At 37.5% G+C, this 24,750-nt stretch overlaps 1 protein-coding gene across 2 annotated transcripts in view; it reads left to right on the forward strand.

The window, feature by feature from the left end:
* The window catches only part of grin2aa (glutamate receptor, ionotropic, N-methyl D-aspartate 2A, a), a 345,668-nt gene that overhangs the window by 218,469 nt on the left and 102,449 nt on the right, over positions 1-24,750 (forward strand). For both annotated transcript variants that reach the window (XM_030140951.1, XM_030140950.1), the window contains one exon: positions 11,643-11,809. In XM_030140951.1, the coding sequence (XP_029996811.1) occupies positions 11,643-11,809 (167 nt within the window). The remainder of the gene's footprint in view (positions 1-11,642; positions 11,810-24,750) is intronic.

Consider the following 24,750-nt stretch of genomic DNA (forward strand, 5'->3'; position numbering starts at 1 on the left):
TTTTGTTCTGTTGCAGCTATTTTTATGCCTGTCTGTTTATATTTAGTAAGTGCCCACCAAGGAATTTTTTGTCATATCAGTGTGCTTCTCCTCCAGTGGACAGAACGGAGCTGTTAAACTCCATACAACAGGCTTTGTGTGGCAGATGTATTTGATATACCTAGAAAACATCCCTTATATGACAAATATATGCAGGTTTTGTTATGCAGATGGGTTGTCAGGTCTTTGTCTTGGTGAATATGTACCTTGCAAAGTCAGCTCACACTTTTACTACACACTCCAACTGCACTCTGTGTGTGCTTTTTTGTGTACACATGTGTGTCATCAGACCAGACAGTGCATGATGCTATCAGCAGCAGAGGATATGAGGACTACTATTTATAACTCCCCTCTATCTCAACTTAGACACACTGTCCTGCCCCGTGGGGCAGGTGCGTGTTTGTGTGCACGTTTGCCTCAGTGTGTGTTTATGTGTATGCAGCAGAGTGGGAAATTTGAGAATTGGCGACTGCGAATGTGACAGACAGACCGAGGGGCTAAGAGCTCTGTGTGACAGTGGGTGTTTGTGTTTGTGTGTGGACGTTGCTCGCTGAAGGTGTGAGTGGAAGGCAGAGACATGTCACACTTGACAAGGGTGAAATGAGAGGATATGATTGGCTGTTTTCTGATGTCACGGATAGTGAGCCGTCCCAATTAGAAACAATCATACGCTGCTTAGTCACTCCATCCGTCTCTACCCACCTCTGTTTGTCTGTCTGCTCTGCATCCAAATTCCCTTCGTCTTTGTCTCTTATTTTACGCCTTTGTGAAACTTCTGCCTGTCACTCTCAGTCTAATTTGCTTTATTTATTTGTTTTGTTGCTAATTCTTTATCATCGCCTTCTGTTTCAATCATTATTTGTTTTACCTTCTGTCTGTTATTTTATGGTTTGGCTTCATTTTTGTCTTATTAACTACTTCACTCTCCATTCTTCTCATGGTTTCATGCATTTCCAAAACTGGAAAGATCAATTTAATGACTTGTGTAATAAAATAATAAGTACATAAACAAGGAGAACACTTTAACCCTTCGGTATCCTGTCCAGCAAGGCCCTTACTGAGCGCCAAGTATGCCTTTTTCGCACAATTGTGGAATACTGTCCAAAAAAAATTTCATACAGTTTGTTTTTAATTCTTTTACACTTTTTCTATTTCATCAACTTGAGCCTTAAATAAAAATACCGAATACTAAATAACTGTCACATTTTTTAACCCTTTAAATGCCATGTTTGTAATGTAAACAAACCATTTTTTTGGATGCAAAAAACACAATTTACTACATAAATACTACATAAAAAGTGGATCACATATTATTTGATTTTTGCAGCCTGGCATATGTCAATAATTAACTCCAACATTAGTTAATTTGCGTTATTATTTTTGGCGTTAGGTCAAATGTTAAAAAATACTAGCATCTGTCACCAAGTGTGCGTAAAATGCACACCTATAAATCAAACTTAAATATTATACATTGATTTATTTTTCTGCTCTAATTCCCTAATCTAATGCCCTAACCATATGTGCGTTTTAGGCACACTTGGGAGACAGATGCTAGTCTTGTAATTTTCTTTTGTTTACAATGTGCACATTTTAGTTGGTGGCCAGAATTTTAAAGATCATGCAAAGATGAACAACTTTTGAATTCTAACCTTATTTAAATTGTGAAAAATAATACGAACTTTTTAAAAACGAAGTGCAAAGAGTACTCAAAAGGCACACCCGGATACCAGAGGGTTAAAATGATTTGAAATCAGTCATTTGAACTTTTCTCTTCTGTTATTCCTGAAAAGAAAAAAAAAAAAAAAAAGGAACAACAAAGTGGTACCGTGTAATATGGTCATCATGTTCTCTCCTTTAGATGGTAGAAGAAGAAAAGAGGAAATTTAGTCAAGCAATCACTACTTGTGCTCAAGTTAAGTGCTCAATTGTGGCATCTCTGTTCTCAGATTATAGGTTAGGCTAACCTAAACTGCCCATCTTTGAGGTAAAACACTGCTTTGCTTATTGCTTTTCCTTCCAAGACGCATTTCACATCCGGAAATTGTGCGAAATGCAAATATTCAGCAGAGCCTTCACTAAATCTCTTCAGTGCAGTTGGGTTCTGTTGGATGTGATACAAAGAAATCCAGTAAAAATGAAGAGACATGGTTTGGCTTGCAAAATGTGCACAGACAGGCCCATGCCCAGTCTCAGAAAAGAGTGGCTATTTTGGTAAAAGGGAGATTTCTGTTTCAGTGTTGACTTTGGCTTCTTTCCCTGGGATGCCTGAAGCTCAGACAGGTGCATGAAAACACACATTTCTAGCACAGATGCAGAGATACAAGAACATTTGGATTAAAATGGGGTGAGGGAGTTGTCCAGTTTTCTACCGCTAATAACCCTGACCCCTCTAGAGGCTACTGGATTATGTAGAAATGCAGCGTTCTGACACTCAGTGCTGCAAAATTGACATGCTGACTACTGTTAAAGGGACAGTGCAGTCATCGAAACCCTCGCTGTTTGTGCTGTTCACTCCTGGATAAATAAAACATGTGCCGCACTGGAACAACAGTGTTTTACATTTCCAGCTGCTGTGCAAACAACTTGTTTGGAATGAAAAGACCGAGTACTGTATTTAGCACGAGCACTGTTAACCCTTTAAACCCTAAGCTTAAAATGGTCCATCTGGACTTTTTTTTTCCTTATTTTCACTATGAAAAGGTTAGAAAATATGCTGTGAGTGAGTCTTTTTTTGTCCATTTTTTTCAGAGCACTTAGAACTTTCAAAATCTAGTAGTTATTTACAATTTACTGCATGTTATAGTACTGCCAATACAGCTTATTCTCCAGCTTCTAGTACAGGCATGAGTGAAATTACCGTAATGACCCAATAAAGCATGTAAAGTGTAATGTCTCAGGTTTCAGAAACTGTTGGAATTTTTCCAATCGCACAAACAGTCAAAGAGTTACAACCATCCAAAGTGCATGTGCACAGGGTGTGTCAGCGTGACACGTCAGGTTTTAAAGAGTTAAGCATTTAGATCAGGAGCGTCAAACTCATTTTAGTTCAGGGGCACATATGTAGCCCAGTACAATCTGAAAGGGCCAGACCAGTAAAATAATAATGTAATGTCCTAGAAATAATGTCAACTCCAAAATTTTCTCAATGATTTAGAGTGAAAAAATTGTAATTACATAATGAAAATGTTAACACCTACACACTATCCTATAAAAATATATGTATTTATTTATTTATTGAAGAAAAAGAGGAACAATGGATATTCATGAACATTTTAAAATGTCTAATTTTTATCTGTAGACCTCATGGCAGGTTGATGTTACACTGTAAAAAAAAAAAAAAAGTAAAAAAAAAACAAAAAACAGTATTATTCCGGCAAAACTTTAGTGACTTACAATTGGTTTTAGTAATGTGACGCAGAAATGAAAATTGTCCATTTCTTCCATTTATCATGACACTGCTCTTCTTGAGTCCTCAGTCTATGGGTCTGAATCGCTAACTCAAATATTCCATTCACAATTTTGTAGCCAGTTATTAGTTGTAGGAGGTTCTAATCTGCACCATTTTTTTAATTTAATTTTTTTTTAAATTTATTATTATTATTATTATTATTATCGCTATTATTATTATTAGCTATTGTCGTCATGCGGCGATCAATCTCATCATCGTCGTCATCTGTCATCCGTTACAAAACTTTCAATCGTCTTCTTATCTGAAACTACAATTCCGATTGACTTCAAACTTGGTATACAGCTTCTTTATGATGATGGCAACAAAAGTTAGTGAAATTATTTGGATCCAGATCTGATTCTGGATTTGGTGCGACTTTCAAAAATTTCCCCATTATAAGAGATAGGAAGTGGTTCGATGCAATAACTCAGTAAATATAAATGATATCCAGTGTAAATTTCTACAGTCCAGCCCTGATGGGGAGATGACCAAAACATAATGGCCACATGCTGATCAGGATCTTCTTCTGGATCCGGGAACTTACGGAAAATTTAACATGGGCTCTTATGGGGAAAAAAATTCAATTGTCTTCTTCTCTGAAACTACAGTTCTGATTGACTTCAAACTTGGTATACAGCTTCTGTATGATGATGTCAACATAAGGCATTGAAAATTATTTCGATCCAGATCTGATTATGGATTTGATGTGACTTTGAAAAGTTTTCCCATTATAACAGATTCATCCAATATATCAGTAAGTATCCATGATATCAAGTTTGAATTTGAATTTTTACAGATCTGATTGGAATATGACCAAAACATGGGCTATTTCTGTAATATAATAAATACAAATAACTGGGTGATAATAAATGGCACCCAGATACATTTTCCAAAGCTTTTAATTTGGCTGGTAAGCTACAGGGCCATTGGTCCTATTCTTGTTAATATCTTCAGTGTAATTTTTAGACTTTGCAAATTCATTCAGTTTTCATTCAGTTTTAGCCCACGGGCCACATATTTGACACCCCTGATCTAGCTGAAAAAACAAAGCAAAAGCATAGAAAACAAGCACGGAAGTCAGTCATCACACAAATGAAATGAAACGACCTTATTCAAAGCCTTATTATCGCTGACTGCCGAGTCCCTGTGTTTTTCTCCTGGCTGTATTTTTGCAGTAAAAGTGCGCAAGTATCGGTCGTTGCTGTGATATAGACGGGACTTGACACATCTTATAGCATGACCTCCCTTCTTTCCCCACCATGCTCCGACACTGCTTCACTTTCTACCCTATTAAATCACACACACACATACACACAGGCTACACAGAGAGCCCCTGAAGAACACTTGTGTCTGAGTATCGAGCGAGCCAAACTCACATACTGATACAATACCATTAAAGAGCACTCAAGAGCCTCGATGTAAGGATGGGTAAAAAAAAAAAAAAAAAAAAAAAAAAAAGATGCACAGGCACACTTGTACTAATAATGCAAAAAGTGAACACCCACATTATTCAGCGGCCAGCGACGCAGGGGAAAAGGAAATGCTAGGTCATGCATGTAGGGATGGAATTACATACAGGCACTGATACAGTCCCACTCACCATCCACTCCACTCAATCCCTGCTTTGTGCTTATGTCTGCTCCCCGCCGTGCCCTCTCCCCTCAGTCGCGTTAGAACCACTCGAATATGGATGGAGAATCTTTATATAGTGTGTCATCACTTTAGGGATGTACTTTTTCTTTATCAATGCACTTGAAGTGGTGTGCCCTTAAACTTTTTAAAGATTTATTTTTCCACAAATAGTGCTCCAAAGTTGACTTCCAGCTCTAACTTTCGTCACACACTGGATGGAGGACAGTGTGTGTTATGGCTGGGTGTGTGTTATGGTTGATATATGTAGGTTGCGTGGTGATGATGATGATATTATTCGATGTTGATTATTTTATGCAAATCATTCATGTCAATAGAAGGAGTCAATACCTCCAGAGGTGTTGCACCATATGGATAAAAATATTGGGACACTTACAGTTACAGCTTGTAGGATTTAACATTGTTATTGATTTGAAATATTAGGAAGTCACAGATTATCTTATGTCCAAAATGTTTGTTTGTCAGGAAACTGGAAAAATAATGTAAATTCTAAATAAACATGAATGAACAGAGTTAAGAAATGTAGTCAAAAACTGTTTTTAACACTTTTTATTGGTTAAATATTTCTAAAAAGCGTTAAAACTGAGCAATAGAATCATTTTATGACAAAAAAAAACCGACCAAAAATGGACTTAAGAGGTTTCCATCCGACAGCGACGATGTGTTAAGTCAGTATTCATTTTGATTTTAAAAGGTGAGAGTAGAAGAATGAATATTTATGGTCAGAACAAAGAAATCTAGAACATTTCAAACACTTATAATAATAATTTCAAAAGTAAAATTAAGTCAAAACCAACTCTGTAACATTTTGTAAGCCTAACAACAAAACGTAAATGTTTATTTCAATGATATCTATCGGCATGTAAATTTATGTCAAGATATTTGTTATTAGTTTTGTAGCTCCGCCCCCTGTTAGCAATGAAACGCTTTTATTCATGAACACATTTTTGTCCCTATAGTGTATTTCCTTTGCATGGTCATGAGTTAGATACAAAGGGACCAGAAAAAACATATATTTTTGTAAATTATAACTTAGACTTAGACAAACTTTATTGATCCACAAGAGAAATTACTTGGTCACAATAGCCAGTTGCATATAAAAACATTCCTGAAAAAAACCCTAGCAGAAAAGAAAAAAGGGAAAGTAAGTGTGAAGAGATAAAAGTAATAAATGACATACATAGAATACACTAATAAAGCAGAAAAAATACAAGATTTGCATATGTACAAACAGGAAAATGGAAATAAATATACAGATGTGAAAGTAGCTAATGTGCAGTAATGTGAATGTATGAGGACACAGTGACACTGTTGTGAAAACCTATGCAGAAATCTGACTGGTAAAGCCAATAGGGTTTCTAGTTGGTCATGTGACATTCATTCATTCATTCATTTTCTGAACCGCTTAGTCATTGAAGGGTCACGGGGGGGTCGTAGTCTATCCCAGCTGCCTATGGGTGAAGGTGGGGTACATCCTGGACATGTCACCAGCTCATCACAGGACTAACATATACAGACCAACAACCATTCACTTTTACATTCACACCTAAGACCGACCAAGTAGCCTATTAAAGAAGTGATATTTTGCTTTTTTAAACAGAATTATGCATTTTAAAACATGTCCCTGTGGTCTACATAAACTGTAAATGCTCTGCTTGGGTCTGAATTCTTCATTAATTCAACTCCACAGGTCCATCTTCAACCCTATTTCTGAGTAATGAGACCAGAAAGGTCGTTTTGAGCGCTGGTCTTTTAAATGTAAACGAGCCACCTCACATCCCACCCCCTCCCGGTTGTTGGCTGTGCTGCTCTGTCCCGTTCAACCAACATCTAAACATTTTAGGTAATCGGCTCAAAGTTTGGACATATTTTCAGTATGGACTACAACCGCTGCTGCTGACAAACAATTATGTCGTACTTGGAGAAATGTTCGTTGGAAGTCTTGATCTTATATGTGCAAATGTCGTGACATAACTAGTTATAGACGTAACAAATTAAGCAGGAATTAAAACATGTTGTAGAAATCCACTTGATTTTTGCCAGAATGAATATAAAGATAGCTTTGCAGCATCTGGAGGGTTCAAATTCATTGGTTTTGAACTATTAGGGTCCAAATACACAAATAAATGTACCACAGACTAATAAAAGTGGGTTTAGCAAAATATCACCCCTTTAATATACATTAACTTTCCTTCCACCATCCATTCTTTTTATGGTGGGACACCAGTATCCGGAAAGAACCCACGCTGTCACAGAGAGAATATGCAAACTCAACACAGGAAAGCCCACGGTGGGCGCTGGAATCAAACCAAGGATGTTCTTGCTGGGAGGCAACAGTGCTAACCACTGCACCACCGAGCTAACAAGATGTATAAAATAATAAACAAAAAAGTCCTATTTAAATCAAGGAAAGACAAAATTATTTATGTAGCACAATTCATACACAGGGCAATTCACAGTGCTTCACAAAAATGGAAAAGAGACAAGCTAAAACACTCAATTAAAACATAATCAATAAAACATAAATAATAATACATTAACCCTTTCATGCATACTGGTCACTACAGTGGACAGCCATTCTCAAGCTGTTCTCTTGCATATTCATGGGTTTTGTTGTTTTAGTTCTATATCAGCCAACACAGTGGACACTTATGCACCACACCATACACTGCAATCCATACCATTACTGTAACTTTTCTGTTCTTGATAAACCTGATTTGCAGTAACATATTTTAGTGTAAATCAATTACTAATTGTTATTAGATGATAATTAACAGTTTTCTTAAACAAAAATTTGTTTTTTTGCATATTATCTCCATGAAGTGAGTAATAACTAGTATTAGTGTATGTTAAAATGTGAGAAAACATCAGATTAGCAGCATTAAAAATGTTTTTATAACATAATTTTCACACAGTATATCACTTTCTGATGATGTGTTTTAAATACAAGTTTCTTTGCTTCAAAAATGAAACGAATGGTGTCAATCTGAGTGGACATTTTTGTAACTCCGTGAAAAATAGGTTCATTAAAAAAAAATCTCAATTGCATTTTTTTTTTTTCCATATGCTTAAAGAGGAATAAAATCCCTCTAGAAAAAAATGTTGACTAAGGTTCTCATAATTCATGCGTGAAAGGGTTAAAAAGAAATCAATAAGAAAAATCCAACAAATAAGATACACATTAAGAACATATGATGTTGACAAGCAATCTGTGAGCAATTAATATTCCAAACAGAGAATGTCACAAGTTCATTCGCAATACTATTATGAGGAAATGTTTAGAAAAATAAAAATCCTATTTTATTATAAATTATACCACAGATGGAACAGCCTCAGACGCCACTAACCCTGTTTTACTAAATGCGTAAGAATCCTGTCAAATAGTAGAAGGAGTGTATGGATGAGAGGCTAGAAAGTACAGCTGAGCAAACTGAAACTTTTTCAATCAGCATAAGGCAACAGGGACGTTTACTGTCAATGTACATCGACAACAAAGTTAAATTCGATGTTCTCAGCAGCGAGTCGAAAGACTAAAAGAAAAGACGCCATAAGACAAGATAAAGACAGCAATCAAACAGTAACAGTACTCACTTTATTTTGTTTTACCTATTCTTTTGTCTTACTTAGTTTACAGTTTATTTCATTTTAGTTTAGTTGAAGTGTTTTTAATCGTACAATTGATTTCCTTTATTTCATTCTGTTGGGTTTCTGTAAATTGGCTAAGAGTCTGGTTTTGACCAACTCTATATATAAAGTGTCATGAGATAACTTTTCTGTTTTGATCTGGCGCTATATAAATAAAATTTGATTGATTGAGTGATTTGATTGGTTTTCCCCTGTAAGTCACTTTGGAAAAAAGCGTCTGCCAAATGCATAAACATAAACATTTTAGTTTAGTTTCATTACATTAGTCGTGTGAAGGGAACATGCAAAGTAGATGCGTATATGACAATAAACTTCTTGAATCTTGAATAACGAGCAAAAATGCTGCAGTCGAATGCAGTGTGCTGAGCCGTTACGTACATGCATACCGCCACAATTCTCATTATTTTGTTTATGCATGTTTCATTAAAAAGCTCTATGATAAATGGAGGGGGAAATCAAACACGCATAAGCATTTGCACTTTATTTTTATAGTTTACTTTGTTTATTGGATACATTGACCATAAAAAACCTTTGTGACTAACAATTGGTTTTAGTAACGTGACGGAGAAATGAAAATTGTCCCTTTCTTCCATTTATCATGACACTGCTCTTCTTGAGTCCTCAATCTATGGGTCAGAATCTCTAACTCAAATATTCCATTCACAATTTTGTAGCCAGTCGTTAGTAGTAGGAGGTTCTAATCTGCACCACTTTTAGTTTACCGGCCGATAGGCTGTAAGCTATTGTCGTCATGCGGCGTCCGTCGTCGTCATCTGTTACAAAAATTTCAATCGTCTTCTTCTCCGAAACTACAATTCCGATTAACTTCAAACTTGGTATACAGCTTCTTTATAATGATGTCAACAAAAGTTAGTGAAATTTGGATCTGGATCTGATTCTGGATTTGGTGCGACTTTGAAAAATTTCCCCATTATAAGAGATAGGAAGTGGATCGATGCAATAACTCAGTAAATATAAATAATATCAAGTGTAAATTTCTCCAGTTCAGCCCTGATGGGGAGATGACCAAAACATAATGTCCACATGCGGATCAGGATCTTCTTCTGGATCCGGGAACTTACGGAAAATTTAACATGGGCTCTTATGTGGAAAAAATTTCAATCATCTTTTTCTCCCAAACTACAGTTCTGATTGACTTCAAACTTGGTATACAGCTTCTTTATGATGATGTCAACACAAGGTATTGAAATTATTTCAATCCAGATCTGATTCTGGATTTTGGTGCCACTTTGAAAAATTTTCCATTATAAGGGATAGGAAGTGGATTGATCCAATAAATCAGTAAGTATCAATGATATCAAGTTGGAATTTGAATTTTTTACAGATCTGATTGGAATATGACCAAAACTTGGGCTATTTCTGTAATATAATAAATACACAGAACTGGGTGATAATAAATGGCATCTGGATACATTTCCCAAAGCTTTTAATTCGGCCGGTAAACTACAGGGCCATTGGTCCTATTTTTGATTATATCTTCAGCGTAATTTTTAGACTTTGCACATTCATTCCACGGGCCAGTTTTAGCCCACGGGCCACATGTTTGACACCCCTGATCTAGCTGAACAAACAAAGCAATAGTTTCATTACATTAGTCGTGTGAAGGGAACATGCAAAGTAGATGCGTATACGACAATAAACTTCTTGAATCTTGAATAACTTGCAAAAACGCTGCAGTCGAATGCGGTGTACATGCATACCGCCACGATTCTAATTATTTTGTTTATGCACGTTTCATTAAAAAGCTCTATGATAAATGGAGGGGAAAAATCAAACGTGCATAAGCATTTACATGTGGTCATTTGTGCACAATATCCATTTACTGTACAGACAATGTGCTACATCCTGATACGTACTGTTATCTGGAAATGCAATTACTTATATTGGGATATGAGATTGTGGTCATATCGCACCTTCCGTTTGCTTTTATTGTGTTTCCTATCTCTAGCTCCAACCTTTTGTTCTGTATGTTGTAGCTTTTGTATTTTTCTTCCCCGGCTGTCAGTCAGCAGTTCCGCACATACACACACACATACACATACACATACACACACAGAAGCGATGCTCACACACCAGCCTGCAAGTCTATCATAATTAGAGCACCAAAAGACAAGTGGTGTCAAGATAAGCCATGTGTGAACTCACTGACATTTCAAGGTAACACATACACACACACATAGACACACAAACATCGAAAGAGAAACAAAACCAAACATAAACCAAAGCGTGCTCGGTCTGCACAATTTGTAATGGTACACACTATTTTCTCACATTATAAGTCCCATTTGAGCTCATTTAATAGCCCATACCATAATGACTGATTTAAATGAAGCCTACATAAATGAATAGAGTTAATTTGTTCACCTGTAATAGGCCTTGTCTGCTCCGTCCAAGCCCATGTCTGGCTTTGGCTGAGTTAAGTGGTAAATGATTCCGAGTCAGGTTTAATGGAGTGGATATGAGTGACTCAGAGCGAATGTTCCCCCAGAACCAGGCCTACAGAGTTCTGCAACCTGCCTGTACCGCACCAATCCAATTTGGGCTTAATTGAATTGTTCTGAGCCCCTCATCCATATATTTCCTCCACGAGAAGCTTATTACTCTCGATCTTTGTGTGTGTGTGTATATATATGTGTGTGTGTGTGAGAGAGAGAGAGTATGTCTACGTACGGTTAACGTGCCAAACTTTAAATGTCTTGATGTTGATTGATTTTTTTTCTGAGATGCAGTATGTATTAGCTGCCAGACTAATATGGAAAAATGGACTAAAATATTAAGCTAAATCTTGTCTTCTTCTTCTTCTTCTCTTCTTCCTTTCCTCGCCGTCTCTTCAAAACAGGATGTGAAGTCGACGTTCTTCCAGTTCGGTGCCTCCATCCAGCAGGAGGCGCTGCTGATGCTGAACATCATGGAGGAGTACGACTGGCACATCTTTTCCATCGTTACGTCAAAGTTTCCAGGATATCAGGAGTTCATCAACATCCTAAAGACTACGGTAGATAACAGGTACAGTTAACTTTTCTGCACTTTTTGTTCCATATATTAACCCAGGGGTGTCAAACATGCGGCCCGGGGGCCAAATGCGGCCCACCAAAGGGTCCAGTTTGGCCCCTGGGATGTTTTTGCCGAGTGCAAAAATTCCACAGTCTTGAATTGAATTAAGCAAAAAAAACTTTAGCTTGAATTAAGGAAAAAAATCTTGAATTAAGCCAAAAAAAGAAATCTTCAAGTAAAAAATCTTCAATTAAGCCAAAAAAATTTCAAATTTAGCAAAAAATCTTGAATTAAGCAAAAAAAAAAAAAATTCAATTAAGTACAAAAAAAAAAAAATCTTCAATTAAGTAAAAAAAAAATCTTCAATTAAGTAAAAAAAAATTTGAATTAAGCCAAAAAAAGCCCTTCAATTAAGTAAAAAATTCTTGAATTAAGCCAAAAAAATCTTCAATTAAGTAAAAAAAATCTTCAATTAACAACTTCTTTTTTTTTTTTTGTTTTAGTGAAAAAAAGAACTTTAAATTATGAAAATATTTACATTTACAAACTATCCTGTAACACTAAAATGTGAATAACCTGAACAAATATGAACAACCTGAAATGTCTAAAGAAAATTCAGCACAATTTTAACAATTTCTCTGCCTGTTCCTCAGTGTTTACATTTGTGGTAAAGTTTTTACACTTGTGGGATTATTACGTTAAAAGTTGTAAATTTTTATTGTTTGTGGGGTTATCACCACCTTGTAAACCCAGTTGCCCCCATTGCCTACAATTCCGTCTGTGTTGCCATGGTAATGCTACACAGCACTTGCCAGAAGAACGTCATCTAAATGCTCAACTAAAAACAATTTTCGGACAACAGAACACAACCAAGCAAATATCTAAAACAGGCGACCAGTCTGAGACCAGCGTATATCTTGAGTAATTGTATAAAACAACAGACTAATGCAACAAACATTGCAGCGCTAAGCTAACATCAAGCAGATCCAACAGTACAAGTATTATTTCTCTACGGCCAAAACTGTGAAAGTGAATTAGCAAAGGAAACAGAAGTGTTGGTTCCTCTGCTGTTTGAATTACAATATGTTACAGTTACAATTGAATTTTTGTCCAGTGAAACTAGCACATATTTAACCTTTAGTACAGTGGTTCCCAACGTTTTTTGGCTCATGACCCCATTTTGACATCACAAATTTCTGGCGACCTCAGACATTCAAAACGGAGACATTTTTTTTTTTTTTTGCTAAAATTAATTTGTTTTTGATCATGTAATAGTTTGCTATAATATGTTGCAACTAAACGTTAATTTTACACAACATTTAGGTTATATAATGTAAATTTTTATTAGTAGGTTTTAATTTTTTTTTTATCAATTATTAGAAATTTCAGGCGATCCCATTTGAATTCCAGGTGACCCTACGTGGGGTCCCGACCCAAAGGTTAAAAAACACTGCATTAACTGCTCCCAATCCCCTTTTTAAGTTGTGTGGTACAGCCTGTTCTTTCTCAAACTGATAAAATCTTACCCCACAAACGTCTGAAACCAGAGTTCAAGGGTTAAACTGAAATGAGGAGGACAGAGGGTCTTATTTAGAGGCTCACCTGGGGTGTATATCCACCAGCAGCACCAAAGTTTGCACTGGAATAATGTCGATCCTTTTACAGGGAAACCTTGCCACTTTAGTCCGTTTTCTTTTTATTTTGGTCTTTTTTTTTTTTTTTTTTTTATCAATTACTAGAAATTTCAGGTAACCTCATTTGAATTCCAGGCGACCCTACGTGGGGTCCCGACCCCAAGGTTGAAAAACACTTCTTTAATACCACGTTTTTGTTTGTTTCTTTTTAGTTAGAATGTACCGTTGCGGAAAAAAATATTAGACCATCAAAAGTCATCAAGTCTATCTATCTATCTATCTATCTATCTATCTATCTATCTATCTATCTATCTATCTATCTATCTATCTATCTATCTATCTATCTATCTATCTATCTATCTATCAGTGGCGGCTGCTCCTCTTTCAGACAGGGGAAGCTCATTGTCGGCTTACATTAAAAAAAAAAAAAAAAATTAAGAAAATGCTCAGTGATCTTATCGTACCAAGTAGGTGTCTTTCCCAGGGACTGGACCAGTGTCCTCTGAATGTCCAGCAGAGCTGGTCTGCTCAGATGGCCTTGGCCCATTGTGTTGTGGGTGTAAGACTTCAGCCTTTTTAAACAAGAGATGCTACTTTCACTCCGACCTAGCCGACAGTTTGATTGATTTAACTATCTACAAAACAAAACTCGAACAAGAAATGATTAAATTATGTAACTGAAACAAGAAAACGCTGAAATTATGTTAAATTGAAACAAGGAAGTACAATGAGTGTGTTTTATTTACAGTGCAAGAAATGAACGAGTAATTTCGTAGTGGTTTCTCTCTTGATTTCACAGCAGAATGTGCGACGGTATTAAACTGAACTGTGTAAGTGAAGGAGTAGATCTGAAAACAGCTGTCAATCAAACGGGATTCAGCCTTTCGACCGATCCTCCAATCAGCACGTGGGATTCTGGTGTCTGGCCCGGCCGAGCTCCGCCCACAGCTCCATTCACCCCCAGAGACGCCCGGCGTCCGGGGGCGGGACAACATCATGGCATTTATCCAATTACCATCCAGTTTTGACGCAATGAAAAAAACTGTTCCACTCAGTCCCATTGAAGCCCATAGACGCCCGCAGTCTACGGACAAATGCACTGAGCAGAGATCGAATGAGAAAACAGCGCAACGGGAATGGATGAGAAGTGAACAACATCGAGTCCGTTGGTTTGTGATAAAGCTGATTCTGAACGAACTCATCTTTGAGATGAACGTGTTCTAACACATTTGTAGTCAATAAAATGTCAACACAACTGTACATATTTAACCATTTAATTTTCGTAATTTTAGGGGAAGCCGGGCTTCCCTTGCAGTCTATGAGAAATCGCCACTGCTATCTATCTATCTATCTATCTATCTATCTATCTATCTATCTATCTATCTATCTATCTATCTATCTATCTATCTATCTATCTATCTATCTATCTATCTATCTATCTATCTATCTATCTATCTATCCATCCATCCATCCATCCATCCATCCATCCATCCATCCATCCATCCATCCATCCATCCATCCATCCATCCATCCCAGTACATATATGATAAAATGGAGTTACAACATTTTTTGAACAAGAAATTGAAGAAAACAAGGGTGGTCTAATAATTTTTCCCCAACTGTATTTAGTAACAACTTCAAGCATTTATACTTTGAGTAATTGATCTTACACTCCCAAATGAGGATTAGAGTAAGAAAAGTCTTGTTGTGAAATGATATCAGTGTAGATATGGGCCTTAATTTGTGCTTTTTTGTTACGTCTTCTACGATCTCTCAATGCCAACAGTTCACATTTAGAAACTGATAATAACAAGTACTGTAGGTGTGTTTCCTTGATCTGGGCATTTTTCTAGGCTCCTTTTTTCTTTTAACTGTAATCTTCTCCATTATTCTCTGCAAATTTCCCCTGCGAATGGGCCAGTTTACTTTCTTGAAGAGTTACCGTACACACTTTGTTGGCCTTTCATTTTCTGTTGGCTCCATTCATACTGTAAAGACAGCCAGACTAAAAGGATTTCATCAGCACTCTTAAAATGAATGTAGATGACAGGTGGGTTTACTGCACATGCCGCTCGACTCTCTGCTGCACCTTTTGATCATTTGGACTGATGCTATATCTCTCGGCGGAGAGACAAATAAAAAACTGCTCAAGAGAACAGCGAGCCATAATTTTTGACAGAAATGTCAAATTAATGATACATGTTCGGCAATGTTGAGACGTTGGCGAGGGTTGGCGCCTGCGCTTGTGATTTATTGAAGCCTAGTGATAGAAGGTCTTTTTCATTAGCAGTTACTCTTTATGTCAACAGTCTAACATGAGTTTAAACTCTTTTTTTCATTTGCCTATCATCAGTTTAAAGTCAAGAAGAGTATGTTCTTTTAGAAGATACACTATAGGGACAAAAGTATTGGTTTTACACCTTACATCTACAAGACCTTTTATGACAGGGGTCTCAAACTCATTTTCTTTTAAGGGCCACATTCACATTTGATCTCAAGTGGGCCGGACTGGTAAAATAATAGTATAATAACCTGTGAATAATGACAACTCCAAATTTTTGTGCATGTTTTAGTGTAAAAAAAAAACAAAAAAAACCCCAAAAAACCATTAAATTATGAAAATACTTACTTTTATAAACTGTCCGAACAAAAAAAAAAAAAAAAGAAATTTCTTAAGAAAAATAAGTGCAATATTAACAATATTATGCCTCAACTTATCATTTATACATGTGTATTATGGATCAGATCTACAAAGACATTAAACACTTAGTAACAGGCAGAACATTGTTAAAACTGTGCTTAATCATCTTTAAACATTTCAGGTTGTTCATATTTGTTCAGGTTATTCACATTTTATTGTTACAGGATAATTTGTAAATGTAAATATTTTCATAATTTAATGTTATTTCTTGCACTAAAACAAAGACAAAAATTTGAAGTTGTCATTATTTATAGGCATAGTGTAATATTTTTTCACATCAAACCAAGAAGAAAATATGGAGTCATTATTTTTTGTAGGTTATTATGGTATTATTTTACTGTAGATCATATTGGTCTGTATGTGGAACCTGAACTAAAATGAGTTCAACAGCCTTGACTGTGGAATTTTTGCACTTTGCAAATTCATCCCACGGGCTGGATTGGAACCTTTGGCGGGCCGCATTTGGCCCCCGGGCCGCATGTTTGAGACCCCTGTTTTATGATATTCCATTCTAAGTCCTGAGATATTTATATGGACTTGTATCACCTCTTTGCTATTACAACAGTTTCAACTTTTCTAGGAGAGTTTTTTGAGTATGTCTGGAAATTTTCACTCATTCACCTCATTCATGAGCATTTATGAAGTGAAACACTGATGTTGGACCAAACACCTAGCTCATAGTCTCAGTTTATTTCATTCACAACCCACTTTATCCTCACTAGGGTCACTGGAACCTATCCCAGCTACTTATGGGCAGAGGCAGGATACACCCTGTACGAGAATCCAGTTGTTCGCAGGGCTGACATATAGAGACAATCACTCTCATATTCACACCTATGGGCAATTTAGATTAACTGATTCACCTATCAGTGCATGTCTTTGGATGGTGGGAGGAAGCCGGAGTACCCGGAGAGAACCCACACAGACACAGAACATGCAAACTCCACACAGAAAGGTCCCACCCCCATCGACTGTTAGAATCAAACCCAAGACCTTCTTGCTGTGAGGAAGTGCTATCCACTGCACCACTCTCTGTTATTTGTTCATTCTAAAAGATTTTTTTTTTCTTTGTTTATTTGGAAAAACAGTTGTTACAAAACTTCCCTTACAGGTACAATTCACTTTCCACACGTCAAAAAGAAAAAAGATGCTAATCCAAGATTTTAGTCAAATATAAAATAAATAAAATAAAGAAATAAAGAAAAGTGGGCTAAGAGAGAGGGCTTACTCCACTAATTCATCAACAAGATAAGACACATTAAGGAGTGTATGTTTACATTAACCTAAAATAGGCCTGTAACGGTACACAAAATTTTCGGTTCGGTACGTTTTCGGTTTTCAAAGCCACGGTTCGTTTTTTTTTTTTTTGTTTGAAATAGGAAGAAAGAAAACCCCTCAAAATGTCTATTAATGCACTTATGAATTTTTTAACATTTTTCCCCCAATTTTTGGAGACAATAGGATATAGAAAAACAGGAATAATATAATTCTGCTGCTACAAATCAAATAGAAAATAAAATTAATTATTAATATTACTAAATGTATTTTAAACATTAGTATTGCACTTTTCCCTGAAAGGTAGTTTTGAACAAACAAGAAAAATCTAATCACAGTTCTGTCAGTTCACATTCTGCATAAAAATAACATAAAAATTCCACATGAAGTGCAACATTAACAAGAGGGTAAACTGGTATTCTGTTTAAGCAAACTGAAGAGCAACATTGACAACACAATGAACCAAATTATTTATTTTAGGACAGAGAACAAACTGTTTAGGACACTGTGTGTATTTGTGTGTGCCTGTGTGCACGAGGGATTTTTTTTTTTTTTTTTGTCAGAGCCGGGGGGTAGGGGGGGCGCGCAGTTATATACCTGGGGGTGCGGTCCATCACTAACATAACGAACGCTGTCGTGAAACGAAAGTGAAACTTTACATGCTTTCAACGTTCTATTTATTCCTCTATTATACAGCGTGCATGACAGACAGACAGACAGAGCTAGTGTAAGTGTTTTAGAACTACCGTAGTTCCTCGGGGCCAAACAATGTCCATCTTATTACTGTCTCTTTCCTCATTGTTGTCTTTCACTGGGACCTGAACTGATCCAAACTGGACTGTAATGATGGTGGAGGGTCTTCAGTCTCTTCCTTCCAGGTTCACATCATATTTGTTGTTTTTTTTTTTAACCTTATATCAACTGCTATTTCATATTTCGGGTCAATGCGTGCGTCCTTCCATATGTCCGTGTGAAACTTGCGCAGATTTAAAGTTCCGCATCAAACGACATCTTTCGTTCCCTTTCTTTTTCTCGTCATACTGTGGCGTTTCGGTACAGCTGTGTACTGAACTGAACAGGTGTGTACCGAAACGGTTCAGTTCAGTACGTGTACCGTTACAGGCCTAACCTAAAACAGATTCACATCACTGATGTATTCATTTCACATCCGCTACAAATTTAACATAGTTTGTCCATTTTGACCAAATAGTGGAAAAAGATTCCTTTTGACCCTTAAAACAAAATATCAACTTCTCCAGAATGTAAATGTCCTGTACGATGTCGATCCATTCTTCTGTTGTGGGTGCTTCAGGTTTTAACCATTTTCTAGTGATAGTCTTTTTACCCACTGCCAAAAGCATTAACAACAGTTTTTTATCTTTCATTCTAAAAGATTTTACTGGGGTTGAGATCAGGTGTCTGTGCTGGCCAGTCGAGTTCTTCCATATGAAACTTGTCCAACCATGCCTTTATGGACCCTGCTTTGTGCACTGGACCACAGCAGTACTGGATTAGAAAAGGGCCCTCCCCAAACTGCTCTCACTTAGTTGGAAGTGTAGAATTGTCTGAAATGTCTTGGTGTGTTGAAGGATAAATTTCCCCTTGACTCAAAATAAGGGGCCGAAGCCAATCCCACAAAACAAAAATAAACAAATAAACAAAAAAAAAAAAAACATAACTAATTTTAGCATTGCGTGTCCTCCAACAAACTTTACAGCTTGCAAAATGCAGTCGGGCGGGGATTGTTCTCCTAGCATTAGCTAAACCTAGACTGGTCCATTAGTCCGCTAGAGATGAAAGCATGATTCAGCACTCCACAGAGGACATTTCACATTTCCACGCGCTTTACTCCACCCCATCCAATGCTCTACATAGTGCTTGGTGGTGCAAAGCTTCCATGCAGCTGCTCAACTATGAAAACCCATGACATGAAGCTTCTGGTGCACAGTGTTTGTGCAGAAGTTAATGTCAGGGGAAGTTTGGAGTTTCATTGCTAATTTGCTGTGGTTCCCGAATGCTTTGTTGTAATACCACTTTCTGTTGATTGTGGAATATTTATGAAGGGAGACGTTTTGACTTATTGCGATTGTGGATTTCAGTGAATTTGTTGGAGGGATTCAATCTTTCACAAATACTCATGAAGGAGACTGCATGGCTAGGTGATTGATTTTATACACTTTTAGCAATGCAAAGGCTGAATTCAATGATTAGGATGTGTGGTTAAATGTTTTTGTCCATATAGTGTAGGACACACTGACTAATGGAAGTTGCAAGTCTGATAATTTACAGTATGCATGAATGTAAAAGTTTGGCAAGAAGAATATGAATCTAACTACACAACCTTATTGACAGAAAGCTAATAAACTGACTGTAACATCCCACTGTCACTGTTTACATCATCAGGAACAGGAAGTACTGCTGACCTCAGTGTAAAAACAATAGCCTATCATTTATGAAACAAGAAATAATAAGCCTAATTACCTGCAATTACCCGCTGTCGATTTCCCATGTCACCGTTCAGCCGGTTCACAGCGACTAAGTCATGGGCAGACAGTTTTGATCGCAATGAACTTCCATCATTCACAACAGAAAATCAGATCAGCCAAGACCACCAGTCAGAGCAGAAACAAATGGTCCTGGAGATGCTTCAGCAGATGCCTATGCAGAAAAGGCAGAGTCACATCAATGATTTGAGAACAGAAGGATAGATTTAGTGCACAGACTGTCATTATGGTTGATAGATGTGAATACAGTGGTTTTTACATCCCTACTTCTGCTGAATGAATTTCATCCTTGGAGGGGACAACCCCCATCAATGATTAAAAGCCAATTGAATTAACAGACAGGTTGTGTTTGAGTTTTCTTACACCTATAGCCTACATTACTGGCACTAAAGGCCCCCACAGAGACAGGTGTACTAGACTCCGCGGATGTCTGTGCATACTCGAGGTGAAAGCAGCGCAGACATCCGCTCAAAGTTCAATTTTTACAACCGTGCGGACTCCGCATAGGCGTATTCGGTGTCCCAAAATGTAGGAAACTCCGTGCGTTTACATGACAACTTTTATTCCTGGTTTAAACTGATTAAAGGTCAGATCCCATTTCAGATGCCCATGTAAACACCTTATTCCAGTTGAAAAAGAAAAGTTGGGCTTAAATTTAAACCTGATTAAAGTCACTGGTTTAATCCACTTTTGAATCCAGGCTAAATTATTCCTCAGACATAAACCCTTTATTCTGTTTGGACTTTATTCCTGCCATTCTGCGCATGCTCGTTGTCTTGTCCTGTCGCGATGATGCACACATTCTGCGCTGGCTGTTCTGATAGGATCTACCAGCCTCTAAAATCCTGAAGGAATAACTCACCACTTGTTTTTTATTAATACATTTGTCATGCACTAATGAGTTCGATAAGTGGGCAAAACAGTTTGCACTGCAGTGCCTTGTTCTCGCAGCCCTTCCGTTAGCTTAGCCTAGCTTAGCATAATCACTTCATTCCTATGGTCAAATGTAGCCAGGCTTTAAAGGTGATCCGTAGTCTTTTATGAGTGATTTTGTGAAATTCAGTTCTCCCTAATCGTTACTTTAGTCTGGTGAGGTCAGTATGATCACAAATTGAGGCTCAAATCATGGCGATGTGACTTACTGCAGAAATAAAATCTTGGGAAATAAAAACTAATGCAAAGCTAAAACGGTAAAGCAAAGCTAATTTAGCGCATGCATCCCTTCCAACAAAAAGATTTTCCAACATCCGTCAACACAACAGTCCCAAGATTGTATGAGTGCAGTAAGTCGCGGATCTAAAGAAATAATTAGGGAGAATCGGATTTCAGAAAATCCCTTACAAAAGACAACAAATCACCTTTAAAAAACTGGCTACGTGTGACCATGGAAATGCAGTGACTATGCTAAGCTAAGCTAACAGAAGGGCTGTGAGAACAAGGCAACGTGAGCACTGCAGCGCAAACCCTTTTGCTCAACTAAACCTTTATTCAGGTTTAACATTTCCATGTAAACAGAAGAGAAAGCACTTTAGTTCCGGATTAATTTCTTCTGGAAAAATAAATCGGAATTAAAAAAACATCATGTAACCGTACCCATTGTCACCAGAAATGTAGGAAATTGGTACGCTCATCAATGGAACCTCAGACGTCTGCATTTGATCTCTCTCTGTATCTGAAAGTGATATTTTTTTGACCCGCCCCAACTCAATCCACGAGTAACCTGCTGATCTGTGGGTGGCCGTGGCTCAGGAGGTACAGCAGGTCATCCAGTAACCGAAGGGTTGGTGGTTTGAATCCCGCTCTGTCCTAGTCATCAATCAAACTTTCTTTCTATATCACTTTTCATACATGTTACATGTAGCACAAAGTGCTTCACAACAAAACCCCCCACAGTCCCGCAGTTGCAAATAAAAATACAAGCAATCAAAGTAAAATTTATAGTAAGAGTTTAATTAAAAGCCAGCCTAAAAAGATAAGTTTTAAGTTTACTTTTAAAAATATGAACACTCGCAGCGGACCTCAGGTCCTCAGGTAGGCTGTTCCATAGTTTGGGGCCATAAAAGCTGAATGAGGCCTCACCATGAGTCTTAGTGTGGACTCTAGGAACAGTTAAGAGATTACTACCTGAGGACCTGAGGGTCCGAGAGGGGTCATATGTTAAAAGCAAATCAGATAAATAAATAGGGCTAAGACCATTAAGAGTTTTAAAAACCAATAAAAGCACTTTAAAACTGATCCTGAAGCTCACAGGGAGCCAGTGCAGAGACCTGAGCACTGGTGTTATATGCTCTCTCTTTCTGGTCCTAGTCATGTGCTGTTGTGTCCTTGGGCGAGACACTTCACCCTCCTTGCCTCCAGTGCTGCTACTCACACTGGTGTATGAATGTGTATGAATGTTCGGTGGTGGTCGGAGGGGCCGTAGGCGTGAATTGGCAGCCACACTTCCGTCAGTCTGCCCCAGGGCAGGTGTGGATACATATGTAGTTTACCACCACCAGAGTGAGAATGTGTGAGTGAATAAATAACGGATCCACTGTATGCGCTATATAAAAAAAACGATATATAAATCTAACCCATAATTATTATTATGATCTGCAGGCGCCAATGTACATGTTCAACTGCATCGTAATACAGTTGAGGACAAAATTATTAGCCCCCCTACAAAAATGTCATTGTTTTAAAGGTATTTCCCAAGTGCTTTTACACAGAGCAACACATTTTTAACACAGCTTTTTTTTTTTTAGATATCCTAGTTTTATTTTGGATGCTTACATGATTTTAGTTTGCACACAGAAATGAAAATATTCCACAAAAAACAAAAAGTACCAGGGTCAAAATTATTAGCCCCCCTGATCCGAATAGTCAGTTGTGTATCCTTTTTGCTGGATAACAGCCTGCAGTCATAGTATTTTTTTTTATTACAAGTCTCTGACACTTTTTTTGAGGAATCCCAGCCCATTCTTCTTTGGCAAATCTTTCCAGCTCCTCCAGATTTGGTGGCCTTCTGGCATGGATGTTCTTTTTTAGGTCACCCCGAAAATTTTCAATGGGATTTAAGTCAGGGCTCTGTGCAGGCCACTCAGTTACATTCACTTTGGTCTTCTGAGGACAGCTCTTCACCAAGAGAGATGTATGTTTTGGATTGTTGTCATATTGGAAGATGAAACAATGACCCAGACCCAGTGTTACTGCTGACTGCTTAAGGTTTTCTTTCAAAATCTCCACATCTTTCTTTGTTCATGATTCCTTCCACCTTGACCAGATTTCTAGTTCCAGATGCACTATAGCATCCCCACAACACAATACTCCCACCACCATGTTTCACTGTAGGGACGGTATTCTTTGGGTTCTATGCCTCTCCCTTTTTTCTCCAAATATAAACGCTGCCTCTATGGCCAAAGAACTCTAGTTTTGTCTCATCAGACCATAGGACACACTTCCAGTATGCATAATGTTTCTCCAGGTTGTCCTGAGCATATTTAAGTCTGGCTTAAAGGTGTCTCTTCTTCAAAAGTGGAGTTTTTCTTGGTCTGCATCCTCTCAGTCCATTCCAGTTCAGAGCTATAGTGACTGTCTTCTTAGAGACTATGATTCCTGATGTGGCCAAGTCATTCACCAGTGTCTTGGCCGTTGTTCTGGGGTCTTTAGACCCATCTCTCACTAGTTTTCTTTCCAGGGTCTTTGAAATCTTTCACTTCCTATCTCTGCAAGGCTTGTTCTGTACTGTGTGGCTGTTTTTGAATTTCTGGATTATACTTCTCACTCCAGTTCTTGACACTTGCAAATGCTTGGATTGCTTTGTGCATCCCTCTCCTGCTTTGTCTACATCAATAATCATTTTTCTCGGGTCCAAACGGATTTCTCTAGTTTTGGGCATGGTGCTTTCTCAACTGACAGCTCAATGAGCCATACTGAGGCTTTTATACCATGTTTTAACTTAAATGTTAAGTGAAATCACTTGATTCACCTGATCACTTTTAACTCTTTCGGTGCCAGACAGTTAAGGGGCTAATAAGCCTTAAAAGTGCCACAGAATTTGGCCGTTTTTCAGTATTTCGCGTCGTTTTTATAATCGAAGTCTGAATCGTCATCAGAACTCATTTTCTAGCAGATGGGACTGTTTTGACAGATCGCTGTGTTTACGATATTACTACAAAATGGCCATCTAATTTGCATATGATTTCATTCATAAATTCATTCATAAAATTTCCCAAGCAGAAAACGAAACGCGAGCTCTTCCTTGGTCAAAAACCGCTCGATAACATCCGACCGATTGCTACTTAGATTCAAAACGCACCGGACGCAGCCGATTCATTATTGATCGTAATTTGCAAGAAGATTTGAAAGAACGTCATCGAAATGTGAGAAAGAAATGGGGGTGGATGGTTTGTTTGTACACAGATATGGCGTGTTCTCCAAAGCCGATCTGATCGGCCCATGGCACTTTAAAGGTTGTATTCGTAAAGCCGATTTAATCGGCCCATGGCACTGAAAGAGTTAAACACATCACCTGTGAAGTTACAGCACATCATTGCACAAAAGTGGTTTGTGCCATGACTTCATAAATGGTCATTTCTTAAAGGGGGCTAATAATAATGTCCCTGGTTATTTTTTCTAAATAATGCTGTTTTGGTGTGCAAATATAAATAATTTGTGCCTTCTAAAGAAAACTAGTATGTTCAGAAATGCTATGTTGAAAATTCCTTGCTCTGTTAAAAAAGTACTTAGGAAAATCTTGAAGAAACTTAAAATTTCATAGGGGGGCTAATAATTTTGTCCTCAACTGTATATTAGGTTTTATGTTACGTTTTACAGTCTGATTGAGTTGCCTGATCGCCA

This window comes from Sphaeramia orbicularis, chromosome 8, assembly GCF_902148855.1.
Source record: "Sphaeramia orbicularis chromosome 8, fSphaOr1.1, whole genome shotgun sequence".
In the NCBI taxonomy this organism is placed as follows: Eukaryota; Metazoa; Chordata; class Actinopteri; order Kurtiformes; family Apogonidae; genus Sphaeramia; species Sphaeramia orbicularis.